Source organism: Tasmannia lanceolata, unplaced genomic scaffold (genome assembly GCF_043159265.1).
Source record: "Tasmannia lanceolata isolate RefF3 unplaced genomic scaffold, GAP_Taslan_0.1 ptg000002l, whole genome shotgun sequence".
Taxonomy (NCBI): Eukaryota; Viridiplantae; Streptophyta; class Magnoliopsida; order Canellales; family Winteraceae; genus Tasmannia; species Tasmannia lanceolata.
Genome location: NW_027518679.1, coordinates 52138964 through 52156195, shown reverse-complemented (window position 1 = coordinate 52156195; position 17232 = coordinate 52138964). Strand labels below are relative to the sequence as shown.

Sequence of the window (17232 nt, the reverse complement as noted above, 5' to 3'; positions counted from 1 at the left end):
TTGTATGTGATATGAAAAAAACATCATATTGACCACCATTTTAGCATTATATTATTGCACCTCTTTAATTAGGATTGAGCCTCTAACTCAATGGTCGAGACTTTGTTCTCCAACCTAGATGTTGGAGGTTCAATCCCACAGCTTACCCAGCATGAACAAAGGTGCCGCTTTAATGAAAAAATAACTGCCACACGTGGCATTTGTGGGTCCACAATGGATGTTTTATCACGGTTTAGCAGAATAATGACGGAAGGAGGGAGACAATGCAACGTGCCAGGATCCATGAAGAGAGTGGTAGCTTTTCCATAGCAGCAGCAACAGAAAGGACCCCGTCCAAGCCAAAAGAGTAAAAGGCCACCTGAAAATACCAAGGAAGCAGGATTCTTCCCTGGGAGCCTTCGATTCCCGCTTTCGATTCCCGCTTTGGCAACCTTAAGTAGGATTCTTCCCTCGGAGCCTTCGATTCCCGCTTTCGATTCCCGTTTCGATTCCCGCTCTGGCAACCATGGAAAATACTGCAGTAGCTGTATGATGCAAACCAATGAAATGATATTATCCCCACTGCAGATAAGGTTACAAACCAAATAAGAACAGCTTCTCCAAAGCAAGTCCAAACCCAGTGAAGATCTGGTCTCTAGAAGCTAGCCTATCACCCAGAGCTGCCGTTGGCAACTGCATCATTCCAGATCAACCTTCATGGAGAAACTTCCCAATTCGGAATGATCAAATCTAAAGAAGTGCCTCAAAAAAAATAAAACCAGGGATCCAATGATACCCTTACTACTGTATCACCTCATCTGATGAAAACATATAATCCAAAAACCTTTGCGTGCAGATCAAACCATTATTAAGTTACCCACCTGCCAAGTTTTTGCTGTTCAAACAAAAAAAAAAAGTAACACACCAATAATGCTCTCCATTGTGCAGTCCACGAGAAAGATCTACCCTTGAAGTTAACAAGTTCATCACTCTAGCCCAAATTGTCAACCACAAAACAGACGACATTAAAATTTGGTTACAAAGCCCAGTCTGCTCAACCCGTCGAAAAAAACTCAATTTGCATGAACAGCTCCAGTCAGAGATCCAATCCAACCTCGAAGCTTCCAAAGGTCTCCCAACAAGATAACCAATTACCCCCAGCCCATCATTTTCATACCATCCAAGGTAAATGCACGACAATCCCTAGCATATCATGCCCCGGTAAAGAAGCCCATACAGCCATAATCACTTCGGAAAATCACTAACTAAAATGTTGGATTTTGGTCTTTGCAACGGTTAAAACCGTTTTCCATAAAACCCAAATGGACACTCCAATCAAATTTGGTTTTCACCGAGAGGTTCCCATAGTTGACGGTTCATGTATGTATTGGTTACCTTGTGAACAAAGGACGTGAGAATCATCCTTGTTAGTTTTCCTTTAATGAATAAGGAAAGCATGGAGGCAGTGTGCAGTTTTCCACGATAATAGGCTCCAATTCTAACTCTATAAATCTCATGCTATATCAAGCTTGTTGATCATCGAATCAAAAGCCATAAGGAAAAGGAGGATAGAGAGACTGTTCTTGCTGAAAGTGGATAACAACCATGGTAGGTAAGGAAAATGTTTTATTGTTTCATGTAGAATCTGGTTGTAAGATCTACATGATGTTTGTATCAATTTAGTCAATAACATCTTTTGGCTTTTAGTTTATGTTAACATTCGTGGTATCAGAGGCAGGTTTGCTCAGCCAATATATATGAAATAGTTATATTTTGATTGGAAGCCACCACATGTTCGGGAAATTTCTTGAAAGAAATTGCTTTGGTATTGGCAGTCCTGACTTGTTTAAAAGTGGCATTGAATTGAAATGTTCAATGGGGATTTCGTTTCTTTAATGAATCTGTTAAAATAACTTTAGCTATGTACTTTGTTTACAGCCACCAATTGTTTGAAAGATTTCCTAAAAGAAATTACTTCTGTAATGGCTAGACTTATGTTCTGGTTTACCCACTTACATACTGAGTCCTGAATCTAGTTGGAGACCACAGATCTGGTGCATTGTCATGACTCATGAGATTTTCATTCGGCTTGGGTACAAGATACATTGTGTCACATGATGGTGGTCCATCATGAGTGGTCCAGATCACCAAACTAAACCACTAAACCTTTTGTCGCATAGTTTTGTTGCTGCAATATTTCATGCAGATTTGTTTGTTTTGAGGCAAGGGTAAGAAATCAATATAGTCTTTAATCCCAAAAGGCATAAGAGAGCATGATGACTTGAGACTTGAGACTAGGATATCATTGTTGCTATCGTCAGAATACAAGATGCCATTCCATTAGGACTTAGAGTTGATACCACCAATGTATTTTATTTTATTTTTAACAACAAAATATTTTATAAGATATAAGAAATATTTTGTTGCTTCATGTAGAATCGGATTGTAAGATCAGTATTCAACTCTATCCTCCCCTTATGCTCTTTGCTTCAATGATCAGCAAACTTAATGGAACCAAAGATTTATAGAGTTAGAGTTGTGACCTATTCTCATGGAAAACTACCCACTACCTCCTTACTTTCCTTATCCGTCAAAGGAAAACTAACAAGGATGATTCCCACGTCCTTGTTTACAAGGCAACCAACACATACGTGTATGAACCGTCAGCTATGGAAACCTCTCGGTGAAAACCACTACCTACACAGTCGATGAAGCTATGACTGCTACACTTTTCCAAGAAATAACACCATCAGCCAACATGAAAATGTATCTTGATGTCGGCTTTTTATCATATGGACATTCAGCAAAGTCAGTCTGTATACCCTATTACCTCAAATGAAAAGGATATTCTGTGAGTGAGAAATCCCTAGTCCTCTGCAAGTACCTGATCACCTTCTTAGTAGCCTTCCAGTGATCTATTCTAGGGTTGCTTTAGTATCTGCTAAGAACATTTATTGCGAACGCAATATCGGGGCAAGTACAGACTTGGGCGTACATGAAACTCCCAATAGCTGATGCATAAGGAATTTTCTTCATTTCTTCAGCTTCTAAGATGGTCTTTGGACATTGAGACTCAGTTACTTTATTGCCTTTAACAATGGGTATGTCTCCACGTGAACATAAAATTAATCAAACTCAATAAGAATATCGATAATAATAAACTGCCCTATAACCCTATCAATTTTGGGCTGTTCACGTTCCTGCTAACAAGTGGATCCTATTCCTATAGACATCTCCATCCAAAAGAATCTTAGCCTATGATTCAAATTTCTGCTCCACTCTCACAATAACCGGATCCTAAAAATCGGGAATATTACTTGCTTTAGAGGAAGCCCGAAATAGCTTAAAAGGCATGCATCCATTACACATCCCGGAGACACCACGATATATTCATCTCCACTCCATCATTTGACACCACCCTTTTCACGGGCTAATAAAAATGACCAAAGCCACACATACAACACTAATCACAACACAATACCTAGTTCCTGCTCACCCTTCAACCAGATTAAGTAGACAACAAAGATGTTAAATTTGAGTGGGATTGAAGTTATTGTTGCTGGTTGGATTCAATCTTGCAACCAGGAAGGAGCGGAAAGAGGCGTGTTGGAGTGCTCCAATCTCAGTTGAATAATAACTTCAATTATGCCACCAAGGCAAATTAAATTGATTGCAACTGATTTAAGACAACAAAATTGGCCACAGAAAATCAATCGTAATTGACAAACTAAACTATGAAAGAAACCATCCACAACTCACACACCCTCAACTTCATTACAAATACCATCCTCTCCATTATTCTTATAGACCACCCTTATCCCATCAATAATCAAGTGCTCCCTGACAAAACCATCTAAATGGCAAGATTAAGACCCCCATTGACCTTTTGAACCAATTAATTATGCAAAAAGGATATCTTTGTGAAACCCTTAACGAGGCATCAAAAAACACAATGACTATTTGTTTGGGTAGCATGAAAACAACACGCAAGTACGCAACCAAACACAAAACCAATTAAATAAAATTTCAGCAAACATGGGAAGAGATAGTCTTCAATGCAATTCTCCAAGCCATAAAGAACAATAACTAATGCAGTCATCTTATAGAAATAGGCATGCACAATTCCAAAGAACAATGTATCAGAATTTCACATTAAAACTCGAATCAGGACACCTGCATTAGCGGTCGATCCGCAGGTGACAAAAGCTTCTTCTTCTTCACCATTGATTCACTCGGCAAGCCTTCCATTAACAAGAGAAGGGGTTGATAGACAAAATTTCGTCTAGATCAAGCCTTAATCCTAGAAAACCAAATACAAAATGTCAGGCAATGAAATCAGATCTACGTCCACCTGATGCCTTTTTGAAGATCCAGATCAAAATATGTAAAATTCCGAATCAGAAACATTTGAAGCAAAAAGGAAACAGATCTAGAAAAAAGACAAGGCACAGGCCTTTATCCTTCAAAACCAAAGAAAAAAATGTCAGGCAATGAAATGATATCTACGTAGTTGCCACATTCTGATGCCAAATTGGAAGATCCAGAACAAAAAATGTAAAATTCCAAACCAAAAATTGGAAGATCTATGTAGTTGCCACGAATTATGGTTTTAAATTTCAGCCGAAATTTCAGAACTCCACCAAGAATGAAACGAAATTCGCATTAAATCCTTCTTTTACAGGATTTCACCGAAATTCCAAAAATTACTTTAAGATTTCCACCGTAATTTCAAAATTTCAAGAAATTTTAGAGAAACCGAAAATTTTCCACGAAATTTACAAGATTTAGGCCGAAATTTCCACCGAAACCGAGATTTAAAACCTTGAGCACGATTTAATGCCAATTTCAAAGATCCAGATCAAAAAAATGTAAAATTCGGAACCAGAACGGCATTTCAAGGGAAAAAAAAGAAAGGATCAAGAAAAAGAAAAACCACACCTACGTCTGCTTGGAGTAAGAAGAAGAGGATGGAACGCGCTTGTTGCGGAACATCATGTAACCGACCGGAAAAACTACTCCGATCATCATTATCGCCGCTCCGATTATGTACCTCACCGGAGAAGGAGGTTCGACCTCCAGTAGCCTCCTCAGCTGCATCTCAAACAAGCTTATATCAAATCTCTAATTCGGAAACAAAAGCCTAATCATAGATTTCAAGTCTGCAATCTAAAAGCTCAAAAACAAAAACCTAACCCTAGATTTTCAGAGAGAGAGAGAGAGAGAGAGATAGAGAGGTTCTTTATCTTACAGGCATCGTCTCTCCTTGTGCAGATTGAAAATTTAGGGCACGATTCCTCTGCGATTTTCTTCTTTGGGACGAGGGATTTTGGCTTTCTTCTACCCTACTACTGGAATCTTTTACCAACTGTTTGGATACAAGGATTTTATAACTTTGTGAAATCTTCCGAAATCTTGCGGGTTATGAGTTATGACTTACAGGAGTTTTTGTATAATGATTGATTTGGAGAAATTCACCCGACGAGACAAGCGCCGATATAACCGGCAAAATTTCAATTTATGCTAAATCCCTACCAAACACCCCTCGGATAATTAGGAGAATTACATTCCCTGCTATTTTACTCAAAAAAAAATGTAATACAACAAAGCATTTGGACAGCGATATTTTCCCCCCTTCGGATATCTCTCTCTTAACAGAAATCGTTAACTTTTAAGCCTAAAGAGTTAACGGTTGCTCCTCCACCCCTTTGTATATCCTAACGATATCTGTTAGGGGGGAGTAAAAATCATTTCCATAGGTTGATCCTAACCATCCGATCTATAGTTAGGATCAACCCTCTCATGTGTACTCCCTTTGATGGGTCAACCTATGAAAATGATTTTTGGGGCACAGCCTATTTAGATTGTGTCCCATCTAATGAACAGTTTGGATCATACTATAGTGTGGGCCACGGTACTTTTTGAAAAATAATGGACCATAAGGCCTTTCATCATATAAAAACTCGGCTTATTGAATCTAGGTTTTAGGTTATAAAATCCAGGTTTAGGTTATAAAATCAAGGATTTTACATTCTTTGTTTATCAAATTCATGTACCAAAAAATTCAGTTGTTTGATGGATAACTATTTGTTTGGAACTTTTGGATTGCAATAAAAACATATCCAATGGTTAATTTCCTTCACGAAATGATATGATTATGCTTAATTTAGAGGGACATCATAAATTGAAGTCCCCTCTAAATAAAAATTGATATTCATTTGCTCTGGTTAATTTTTTCATGGTCTAAGAAAACTTAAAAAGGTAGGAAATTCATTATAAATTGAAGGCCCTTCTAAATAAAAGATATTGGTTGGTTCCGTATAACTTTTCCATGTCTAAAAAAAGGAAGGAAATTTTAGATCCTTTCCAAGCTTTTTCACAAAACTGGTTTCAAATTTCGGTTTCCGAATGCGTCCTCACTAAGTCACTCCCATGGTTTTAAATTTCGACCGAAATCCGAAATTTCGGTGGAGACCGACACCGAAGTCACCAAAAACCGAAACGGTTATTTATTTCGGTCGAAATTTCAGTTTTTCCGAAATTTGACCCAAAAAACTCTGTTTTTTTTTTTTTAATATTAATTTAATATTTCACTATTGAATTGGGGCTTGTACCAGATTTCGACCGAAATTTCAAAATTTCAGGGTCTGAAACCGGTACCGAAACCGAAATTTTAAACCTTGGTCACTCCTCACCTAAACCGAAATTTCAGCCAAAATCAGACGAAATAAATTTAACAGCTATTTTATCTAACCGAAATTCTGCCGAAATTTGGGATAATATTAAATAATTACCAAAAAGCAAGATTTTGGGTTGAAATCCCTTAAATTTAGGGGTATTGCCGATGGGTCCCGCAAATTCGTGTGTCATCGTATCGGCCGAAACCGAAACGAAGACTTCGACGACTGTGTGTGAGTCCTCGTATCGGCCGGTACGAGGAACCAAATCTACACCACTTTTGTGTAAGGCCCCAAATCTGAGGAGGAGTTTGTACAGCAAATCTACAGGTAAAAACAGATGCTTATCCGAAGAGTCTCGAATTTCCTTCAAATCGTAGGTTATTCATTAAGACCCTTCTCTTCATGGAGATTTCCTGGAGAATCTCACGACTCTCCCTCCACTGCCACTCATGGAATTCACGTCTTTTATTGCCCGGTATCTTCTACACAACCTCAGCAGAAAAAAAAAAAAAAAAAAAAAAAACTTGATTTTTGTTCATAGATTAGGTTTTTTATTCAGGCCATTAGGGTTTTTTTGTTCATAGATATGGTTTGAGGAGTAGTAGCTAAAATGGGATTTCGGCTTCTGTTTAGATTAGATGGATTGGATTCGTTTGTTTTAGGACTCAGTTGGAATCGTGGCAAAGCTTTCGCAGTGCATTGCTTCGCGTGGAGGGAATATACAGAGTGTTGATGTTTTCGTTCCAGAACGCAAGCAGCTCTTCTATTCCAGAAGGTATTTTCTTCTTATTCCATTGCGTCATTTCAATGAACAGAAATTAGCAGGGCGGGCTTGAATTCATTTTCTCTTGCACTCTGTTTGCTTTGGTATTCAATTCAAATGGAATAGAAAATTCCAGTATGATTTTTTTTTTAATCTCTTCTTGTTAAAATCATAGAATTTTGTGGATTGGCAGTGCATCTTCTTCAATTAATTTTCTGTTTGCTAAGATTTCAAAAATCTACCTTATGTTTAATCTTTAATGTTAATGTTGTTTCAAATCTGCTATTGAACCTTCACTGTTTCACTGAACATTGATGTTAAAATCAGGCCATGTTTGGCAACCATGAATTTTTTTTTTCCATGGAATATTAGTCTCATCAATGGTGGGAGAGTGGTGGTGAGGATGAGATAAGGAGAGAGAGGGTGAGAAATGGCTTAAAAGAGGGAAAAATAAATTGTATTTTGAGTGGAGTTATATTTTTCCTTTCTTTTTTCAGCGTTTTCTTGCCCTCTCCTCACTCAGTCTCTCTCAGGCCTCTATCTCTCTCTCTCTCTCCCGCCCTCTCTCACCAGGGTAAGCTAATATTCCATGGAAAAAATTCATGGTTGCCAATCATGGCCTTAGTGTTTCTCATTACATGACCATGTATGTTTAATGTTAAGGAATAGTGTTAAGAATCTGCTATTGAGATGCATTTTCCATGTGCAACTAAACCATCTCTATTCATATATTAGTCATTAATGTTTTGTTTTATCTTAATTGAAACTAAAGGTAGCTACTGATGCGATTTTCAGTGAATTTGTCTTCAACCCTGCACGATGGCCACGAGCAGTGATGGATGAGGACTTTCTCAAACTATCAAAGTTGTTCAATGCACAAAAATCTATCGTACGAGTGCCTGATCTAGATCCAAAGTATAAAATAGCAGTTCTTGTTTCAAAGCAGGTGAAGCTGATTGTGTGTTCAGTTTGCATTCTGATGTGCTCCATTGAGAACTCTTTCATGTTTAAAGCTTTATGTACTTTGCTTTAATTCTTTCTTATCCAACTCGAAACAATTTCTGTCACAGGACCATTGTTTGGTGGACTTGTTACATGGATGGCAGGATGGGAGACTTCCTGTAGATATCACTTGTGTAATAAGGTAAAGTTCTAAGAAGAACAATAATTTTGGTGGAATATTATCCTTCTAACTTCATAGCCTTAATGATCCATTTTCACAGTAATCACGAGAGAGCTCCAAATACTCATGTAATTCGGTTTCTTGAACGGCATGGAATTCCATATCACTACTTACCCACGAGTTCAGGAAACAAAAGAGAAGAAGAGATCTTGGATTTGGTTGGACGTACTGATTTTCTGGTGCTTGCTAGATATATGCAGGTAGTTTTGATTCTCAAAATATTTTTGGTGTTGGTGGTTCTCACCATACTTCGCCATTGTAAGAGTGTATACTTATTTGTTTGTTGAATCGTCCATGGTGCATTAAGCAACTTTGATGCATTTGCAATATGACCTGTAAACTTTCAAATTGATAGCTAGAATCAATATGAATGCATGATCAAACTTCTTCTAATAAATCACAAATTGGTTGCCAGTCCAATTTCTGTTAGAACCTTAGAAACAGGAGAGCTGAGGTGCCTAGCTCACTCTCCAAAGTTAAATAAGCAACACTATTAACCCGAGAAGAGTATTAACAACATTGCAGAAAACCATGTATATGGGAATGCATAGTAGTTTAATCTAAACCATGCACTAAGGGGTGAATGTTTCATATGCAAAGGGCCATATTGGGTGGCCAATTACCTGCAGAAGCAAGCAAGCAAGCCTTTGATGCTCTGCAGCCTGTGGCAACTCCACCTTAGAATCAAGATGAAGATGCGGAGGATGAAGATGAGCAACCTGAGATTACCATTCAAAAAAAGGGGAACCCAAGATGGGATCCCTAAGATTGCTCAACGCTATCAAGGGGCAAACAATAGAGAAGATCCCATCTCGCCATTTAAAAAAATAAGATCCCATCTAGGAGGTTGATGTACATTGAGGCATGCATCAACGCGAGATGACTCGAGCAATGATTAACACGGTGCTACACAAATTTTGCCTCTGATCAGGAAGCGAAACGACTGAAGTTGAAGCTTGAAAAAGGCTCCAGTAAAATGAAGATGGTGATCTCAACAACGCATCCTATCACTGGCTCAGCAACAACACCCCAGGATGACTTTCATATCTTATTGGGGATTGCATTTCTAAATCATATCAAATCTTACCGATGCCCGACTAGAACTCAACTGGAGCCGGGATTAGAGCCGGGTAGATTCCTTTCACCTTCTTCATGAATTTTTTTTCTAAAGGATTCATTTACCCGACCCCAACTAGTTTGGGACAAAGGCTTTGTTGAGTTGAGTTGAGTTGATCAAATCTTACCGATGCCCTGCGTCAACTCCCTTTTCATGTTTAGGGAGGAGCCCCTTGCATGGTCTCTGTGTTGAGACAGGAGAAGGATATCGAGCACATATCAGATCTTCAGTTGAAGAAGGGCCTGAAGAGGGGAGAAGCTAGCTTTGTGGCTACCCCCAATCCCTTAGGGCATCAAACTTGTTTTGGAGAGCTTTAAGGATGTTGTGCCTAAAAAACTACTGGTGATATTGTTGTTGAGAAGGGCAATGGACCATAGGATTGAGCTTGAGTCTGGGAGGGTGTACCCCAACTCGAGGCCCTTACGAGATGACCCTCTTGAGCTGGATGAACTTAGGAGTCAACTTGATGAATTTCTAGAATCGGGATTCATTAGGCTGTCTATCCCTTTTTGGTGCCCTGATATTATTTCAAAAGAAGCATAATAGAATATGCAGTTGTGTGTTGATTATTAGGCACGGACAAGGTGACTGTGAAGAACAAGTAGTAAGGTACTTCTCAAAGCTGGAATTGTGGCCTGTCTATTATCAGATGTGGATTTCTAATGGTATGACCCTAAAATAACTTGTGATATAAGATATGACATATTTGAGTCTCAAATGGTGTTGTTTGGCCTTACTAATGCTCCGGCCACCCTCTACACCTCAATGAACCACCTTTATGTGAAGTTGCAGTTCTCTTTTGCCCGAGCACGCTTCATGTTCGTGAGACATGAAATAGGTAGGAGAAGAGGGGGGAGGGGATTCACATGGACGGTGAGAAAGTCTGTACCATACAAGAGTGACAGGCTTCAATCAAAGTGGAGGAACTTTGATTGTTCCTTGGGCTTGTCAACTACCACATGCAGTTCATCTCAAAATATTTGAATCCAGCTGCTCTTTTGATGGATTTGCTAAGAAGGATCCATGATGTAGGACGGAAAGGGAAAGGCACCTAGTATTGTAGCTCTAGGGCTGGCAATTTCACTAGTGAAAACGGGGATCCGCCCTGCCCTGTGCGGGGCTGGGATTCCCAATTTGGGCGGGGACGGGCACAGGCAGCTCTGATACGAAACTGATGTAGGACAGAAAGGGGAAAGAATGTTGATATGTCTTAAGATCAGAATTGGGCTAGTGAGGATTTAGGGAGCAGACTTGACTAAACTTGATGAGAGAAAAGTGTGGACTGTTGGGGGGATTTGGATAAACCTCAACAATCCTAAGGTGAGCTACTTATGGACTGTTTGATGGTAAGAATGCAAAACGGTTGATAAAAGGTGTTTCGGCCTTTCAGGTAAAGATTTAGGGCACGTTTGGCTACCGTGAATTTATTTTCGTGATAAATTAGCTTCTGCAAGTGGTGAGGAAGACTGGGAGGGATAGATACAAGAGGGATTGAGTGAAGATAGGGCAAGAAAAAGCCTGAAAAATCAGGAAACAAAAAACTCTACTCAAAATATGATAGATTTTTTCCTGATTTTTAGCCACTTCTCACCCTCATTTCAGTTGGAGGGATTTGGATAAACCTCAGCAATCCTAAGGTGAGCTACTTATGGAATGTTTGATGGTAAGAATGCATAACGGTTGATAAAAGGTGTTTCGGCCTTTCAGGTAAAGATTTGGGGCACGTTTGGCTACCATGAATTTATTTTCGTGATAAATTAGCTTCTGCAAGTGGTGAGGAAGACTGGGAGGGATAGATACAAGAGGGATTGAGTGAAGATAGGGCAAGAAAAAGCCTGAAAAATCAGGAAACAAAAAACTCTACTCAAAATATGATCGACTTTTTCCTGATTTTTAGCCACTTCTAACTCTCATTTCAGTAGTGCCCTCTCAAATCTCTCTCCTTCTCTCGCCCGCCCTACCCCCCTCTCACCACTTGGAGATACTAATTGATCATGAAAAAAAAATTCCTGGTGCGAGACATGGCCTTAGGGTCAGTATCAAATCAGTGATTGGTTTGGAACAGGTCTGAATAGGAACTGTCTGCAGAAATTATAACAGGTTTATAACAGTTCAAGTATCGGTCTAAAACTGTATTGGGTTTTATAACAGACCAATACAGATCTATAACAAAATGTCTAAGACGAGTTTGTTTCAGCTCTGGGGAAAATCTGGAATAGGAATTTGGTACTGAGGTCTATAAAAGGTCTATAATAGATCTGATAGGGAGGAACCTTAGTGCAGCCTTCCAACAGTTGTAGCAGGTGGGGAATATTCTCTTAAAGTGTAGGCTTTACAGGATTTAATAGCAACTGGTTTCAGAATTCTAATCCGCAAATCTAAGGTATGTAAATGGAATCCGGGCAAATGGGTTTCTTGTTGTTAAAGTGCTAAATAGGTACAGATAAATAGTAAGTAACAAACCTATGAAAAAGTATATAGAATTTTTCGAACAGGTAAGGAAAAAGATCTGGGTTAAAGTTAAGGGTTTTAATTTTTGGGAAGTTTGTAGGGTAAGGTTTAAATTTTGGGTAGAAGCTATGGGTGATGGGCTGGTAGAGGTGTTGGTTGTTGTAGGCTTGTGGGAATGAAAATTAAAAAAAGAGTGGAGAAGGAGAGAAGAAGAAGAAGAAACAGAGGAAAATGTATAGGGATATGAAACTGACCTAGAGTCACGCTAAGGTTCTTAATTTTGGGAATCACGCAACACACACATTGACTGAATTTGTAAATCACTATATTCTTCCTTGTGTGTAACCTTATCTGGATACATTACATATCGATATAGAATTATAGGTTTACCTGAATTACCTTTTGTGTTGTTTGAAGTCTATATCGTCTATAATAGGTTGAATATTTTTGTAGGTATTGTCTGCAAAATTTTTGGAAATCTATGGGAAGGATATAATTAACATTCATCATGGCCTTCTTCCATCATTCAAGGGTGGGAATCCTTCAAAACAGGTTCAGTACTCTTCCATATCCTCTTGGATCATTTGGGTTTGCAATATTTTATTATATCACGTGCTTTTTAGCTATAGTTGTTTAATTTGCGCTACAACTTTGCAGGCATATGATGCTGGTGTGAAGTTGATTGGTGCAACAAGTCACTTTGTAACTGAAGAACTTGACACGGGTCCTATTATTGAACAGATGGTATGATGATTGTCTGCATAATTGCCCTTCTTTATCTTTTAGTCTTCATTTTTCTAGTGATACAAACTCTGTATTGACCACCTCGGTTGTGGGGTTCCCCCCATTTTTCTATTTATCCAATTCTTTACCTTTCAAAAAAAAAAAGTCTTCAGTTACTCTTGATTGGTTTGTAACTCATTGAGATACTTGGTGGTTTAAACTTTGAGCATTCCATCAACCATTTTTAATTAACAACGTTATTGAAGAAACCATTTTTAATTCCCTACCAAGTTGAAGGGAAAGTTTTATAAGACAGTTGTGAGGCCAGCCTTGCTGTACGGCTCAGAATGTTGGACCACCAAGAAGCAGCATGTGCATAAGATGTGTAGTGGAGATGCGAATGCTTAGATGGATGTGCTGCCACACAAGGTTAGATCGAATTAAAAATGAAGACATCCGTAAAAAGGTGGGGGTGGCACCAATTGAGGAGAAGATGAGAGAGCACCGCTTAAGATGGTTTGGGCATATCCAACATAGGCCTTTGTATGCTCCAGTGAGAAGAGTGACCCCTGCCAAGTTGATGGAGTAAAAAGAGGTAAGGGCAGACTGAAAACAACTTCGGTAGAAACAGTGAGGAAAGACTGAGGGCTAGGAACATAACAGAGAACATGACCTTTGATAGGATAGAATGGAAGAAAATGATCCATGTAGACGAACCCGACTAGTGTAAGGATAAGACTTAGTCAATTTGGGCCGCGTAGATCCTTTCACCTTCTTCATGAAAATTTTCTAAAGGATTCATTAGCCGACCCCAACTAGTCTGGGACAATGGCTTAGTTGAGTTGAGTTGAGTATTGAAGAAACGCTGCAAGATATAGTTTTGTTTTCTGCTGGTCAGGAAACAATTCTGGAAACAATAGAATGAATGCTATTCATTATTTTGTCTTTTGCGTATCTAGAGAAGATTTTCATGTCTGGGCTCACAGATTAAGAGAATTTATCATGGGGATCACTCATGTTTGTGCGATGTGGTCATTGTAAATGGTGCTGGTCTTCTTAATGGACTTCTCAGGTAGCTATAACAGAGATGTGAAGGCATGCTAGGTGAAGAAACCCCAGTATAGAGGCTCCTGAGCAGGAAGCTTAAGGATGGTCTTAAATCTCAATATTCATTTAGAACACCTTTCCTGAGCAACTAGTACCAATCCAAATTGATCCCATAATATATTTGATACAGAACAAATATGCGGTGAGAAGAGACCGAAGAAAATGTAACCACAATGGAGGCTTCTAATGGGGCTACTTCTTGTTACAACTATCTGTAGGAGATCTTGGCGTGCGTACTAGTGGTTATTGGAGCTCTTCATGATTGTGTGGCACTGCACATAAGCTTCTTGTCAATATATTCCGCTTTGCTATGTTAGTCGGGAAAAGGTTAGGGGCGTTAATTGCAAAGAAAATTTACATGAGAATCAATGGTGGGGATACTATCAAACTTTCTGAAATTTTCTGGAGGTAGATTGTCAGTGATGAAAGAATTTTGCACGCCAATGGTAATCTCGTAAAAATGCCAGAAAAAATTGCTTAGAACATGAATCCTTCGTAGAAGGTAGGTTGTCAAAGATGAAACAGTTTGTCAGGCTATGGTAATCACAATAACTCATAAATATCTAAGGAGATTTATTATGATTAGAATTTTTTTTTCGAAGTGGCATATGTGGCACAAGCATTGGCGTAGCTAGCATGTATCATCTATTTATGTGTTCGGTGTGCGATGCACGGAGGCTACAAAAAAAGCAAATGATTAATAAAAAGGTGCATTAAAAGTATTCAAAATGAAAAAAAAAAATATAGCTTAAATTATTCCACATCTTGAAGTTTGGACTCATAATCAGAGGTTGGCCAAACCGAGTGCTTCGGCCAAGTTCTCAGCAAGTCGGTAAGTTCTTGATGTAGGATACTTTCTAATCTTTTGTAGATTTTTTTAGTTAGAATTTCTAATTCTAGATAAGTTAGAATCTTAGGATTAATTAGTAATAGTTGAGAGAGTGAATTCAGGAGTTTTTATCAAAGAAGACGTTCTTCTTCTTCTACCAAGTTGAAGACAATGCTTTTCGCCTTTTCCGCACGTTTCTGCTGCGTCAGTTGGTATCAGAGTGAGGTTTCTCCTCGGATCGAACCATCTGGCATCATCCACGCACCACCGAACGAAAGGGCTTTTCCCATTCGTCTGTCCATCAATCGGTTTTTTTTTTTTTTTTGCCAATTTTATTAAAAAGAAGAACGAGATGGTCAAGATACAAGATACAAGAGAACCATAAGATAAAATTACACAGGGAACCAAAAGAAATTACGGCAGAAGAGAGCCAAAAAGTGCTAGGGACTCTTTCCGTCTTTCGAGACCCCCAATTTAGCCAAGCTATCGGCCACCTTGTTTGCCGATCGACGGACATGCTTGAAGCATAGACCAAAATATCTAATACAATATGAAATCTCATCAAAGTATCGATCAAATCTCCAAGGATTTTTTTTGGGCCCCGTAAGCCATTTGATGACGTTCAAAGAGTCCCCTTCAATCACTACCTTGTCCATCACATTAGATGCCAATAGTTTGATGCCCTGATGGACTACACGTACCTCAGCTTCCTAAGCGTCCGCTGTCCCTATGGGACCCACAAAGGCTCAAACAATCCCCCCTTGGTCATTTCTCAAGATCCCCCAATTCCGGCCGGTCCGGGATTACCCAACCTAGATCCACTAAAGTTTAGCTTAAGGTAGCCTATAGGCGGAGGTTCCCAAACTTGAGAAACAACTTGCTTCTTTTCTACACCCATGCATACTTCGTTCCAACCTTCCCAAATATCATACGCTAATACAAATGCAAGGGATGGGAAAACTTTTACCCAGGAGATTGTAAATGCTATCACTTTAATGAAAAGGAAAGCAGGTCCCCTCACTTGACCCTTGAATAGCCTCCCATTTCTTTCCTTCCATCAATCGGTATATACCCCGAAACTAGTTTTCCTGGTTTTGCTTGCCGCAGGCCACCCTCTCCTTGATTTTTCTCACCACCGTAATACCCAACAGCCCCTTAAAACCATTTATAAACTCTTCGTGAAACCTCCTTCCCATAACCCTTTAAACCTGCACCAAATCTTCTCTGTTTTGTTTCAGCCCATACAGCTTAGCCTTACACTTGGGAATCCCACAATTTAAACCTCCCAGATTCAGCCGCATGAAACCCTATTAACAAACCCCTCCATCTTCTCCCAAACTCTCTGCTAGCTGCACATGAAACCCATTCAAACCTCTCCCTAACCTACCCAAGAACAGCTCAAATTCACACTTTGGGTGGCACCTTGTATTTTTAGAAGGATGCAGTTTTACACTGTTTTAATGGTATGATGTCATTTCCTAGAAGTTTAATTGTACTGTTTGGCTAGGAAATATACTTTGTCTGGCGATTGAGAGAGACAAGGCAGTGACAGCAAGAGTGGAGAAACATTGTCTATTTCACAAAACTGCACCTTAAATTACAATTACTTTCAAATCTGTTTAACCAAATCATGAATAATTTTTACTAAAGTTCATTTGGTTGATTCAATGGGTAATCATTGAATGCTTAAAACTCGTGATGTGGTTGATCTTATAATCTACTGTGTATGTAGGAATCAGGACATTCACATGAATCATATCTATTGTGTGGTCGGGTTTTCCTTTGTCTTCATTTACATGTACGCTTACATGTTCGAATATGTTCTACCTTGGTTTCCCATGAATGTTCCCTTAAATTGCTGTTAATCGATATAGTTATCCTCATTTTACATGATATTAGTGATCGAAATTGGCAGGAGTAAGGCTGCGTACATCTAGCCCTGTCCAGACCCCGCAATGGTGGGAGCCTCGTGCACTGGGCCGCCCATTAGTGATCGAAATTGGCAATTGATTGCAATTTAATTGTGCAGGTTGAGCGAGTTTCCCACAGAGACAACCTACAAAGCTTTGTACAGAAATCGGAGAATCTTGAGAAACAATGCTTGGCAAAGGCCATTAAATCATACTGTGAGCTTCGAGTGCTGCCCTACGAGGAATCCAAGACTGTTGTATTTTGAAGAACAAGGTGGACGCAAAGAGTCACACTTTGTATGGAATCTTTCCTTTCTTTTTTTCAGTCTCATTTTTTTTTTATCATCAATCTTGTGCATTGACAGCAATGCCACTAATTACTGGTTTCAATTTAATTTAACAGAGCGCTCTTAAGGAGCCTGGTAGATTACTGATTTAGCATGTTGGTTGCACAGCTTACATGGATTTAGTTTCATAGATGTCATTGGAGAAA

General features: G+C 39.1%; 2 protein-coding genes across 4 annotated transcripts; one reads left to right on the top strand and one right to left on the bottom strand.

The window, feature by feature from the left end:
- Positions 1 to 3970: 3970 nt before the first annotated feature.
- On the bottom strand, positions 3971 to 5076 carry LOC143878077 (uncharacterized). 2 transcript variants are annotated; one of them, XM_077380417.1, is made up of 2 exons: positions 4918 to 5076; positions 3971 to 4279 (listed from the first exon to the last, which is right to left on the bottom strand). In XM_077380417.1, exon 1 carries the CDS (start codon positions 5074 to 5076, stop codon positions 4918 to 4920), a length of 159 nt encoding a protein of 52 aa, XP_077236532.1. In that variant the 3' UTR covers positions 3971 to 4279. The 2 variants fall into 2 exon arrangements, with proteins under 2 accessions (XP_077236532.1, XP_077236530.1); XM_077380415.1 differs by having other exon boundaries at positions 4922 to 5076.
- A 1863-nt stretch (positions 5077 to 6939) lies between these two features.
- On the top strand, positions 6940 to 17169 carry LOC143878035 (formyltetrahydrofolate deformylase 2, mitochondrial-like). 2 transcript variants are annotated; one of them, XM_077380412.1, is made up of 8 exons: positions 6940 to 7131; positions 7319 to 7431; positions 8215 to 8365; positions 8490 to 8563; positions 8643 to 8802; positions 12624 to 12722; positions 12828 to 12914; positions 16745 to 16883. In XM_077380412.1, exons 1-8 carry the CDS (start codon positions 6994 to 6996, stop codon positions 16748 to 16750), a joined length of 828 nt encoding a protein of 275 aa, XP_077236527.1. In that variant the 5' UTR covers positions 6940 to 6993; the 3' UTR covers positions 16751 to 16883. The 2 variants fall into 2 exon arrangements, with proteins under 2 accessions (XP_077236527.1, XP_077236526.1); XM_077380411.1 differs by having other exon boundaries at positions 6941 to 7131; positions 16859 to 17169.
- Positions 17170 to 17232: the final 63 nt, after the last annotated feature.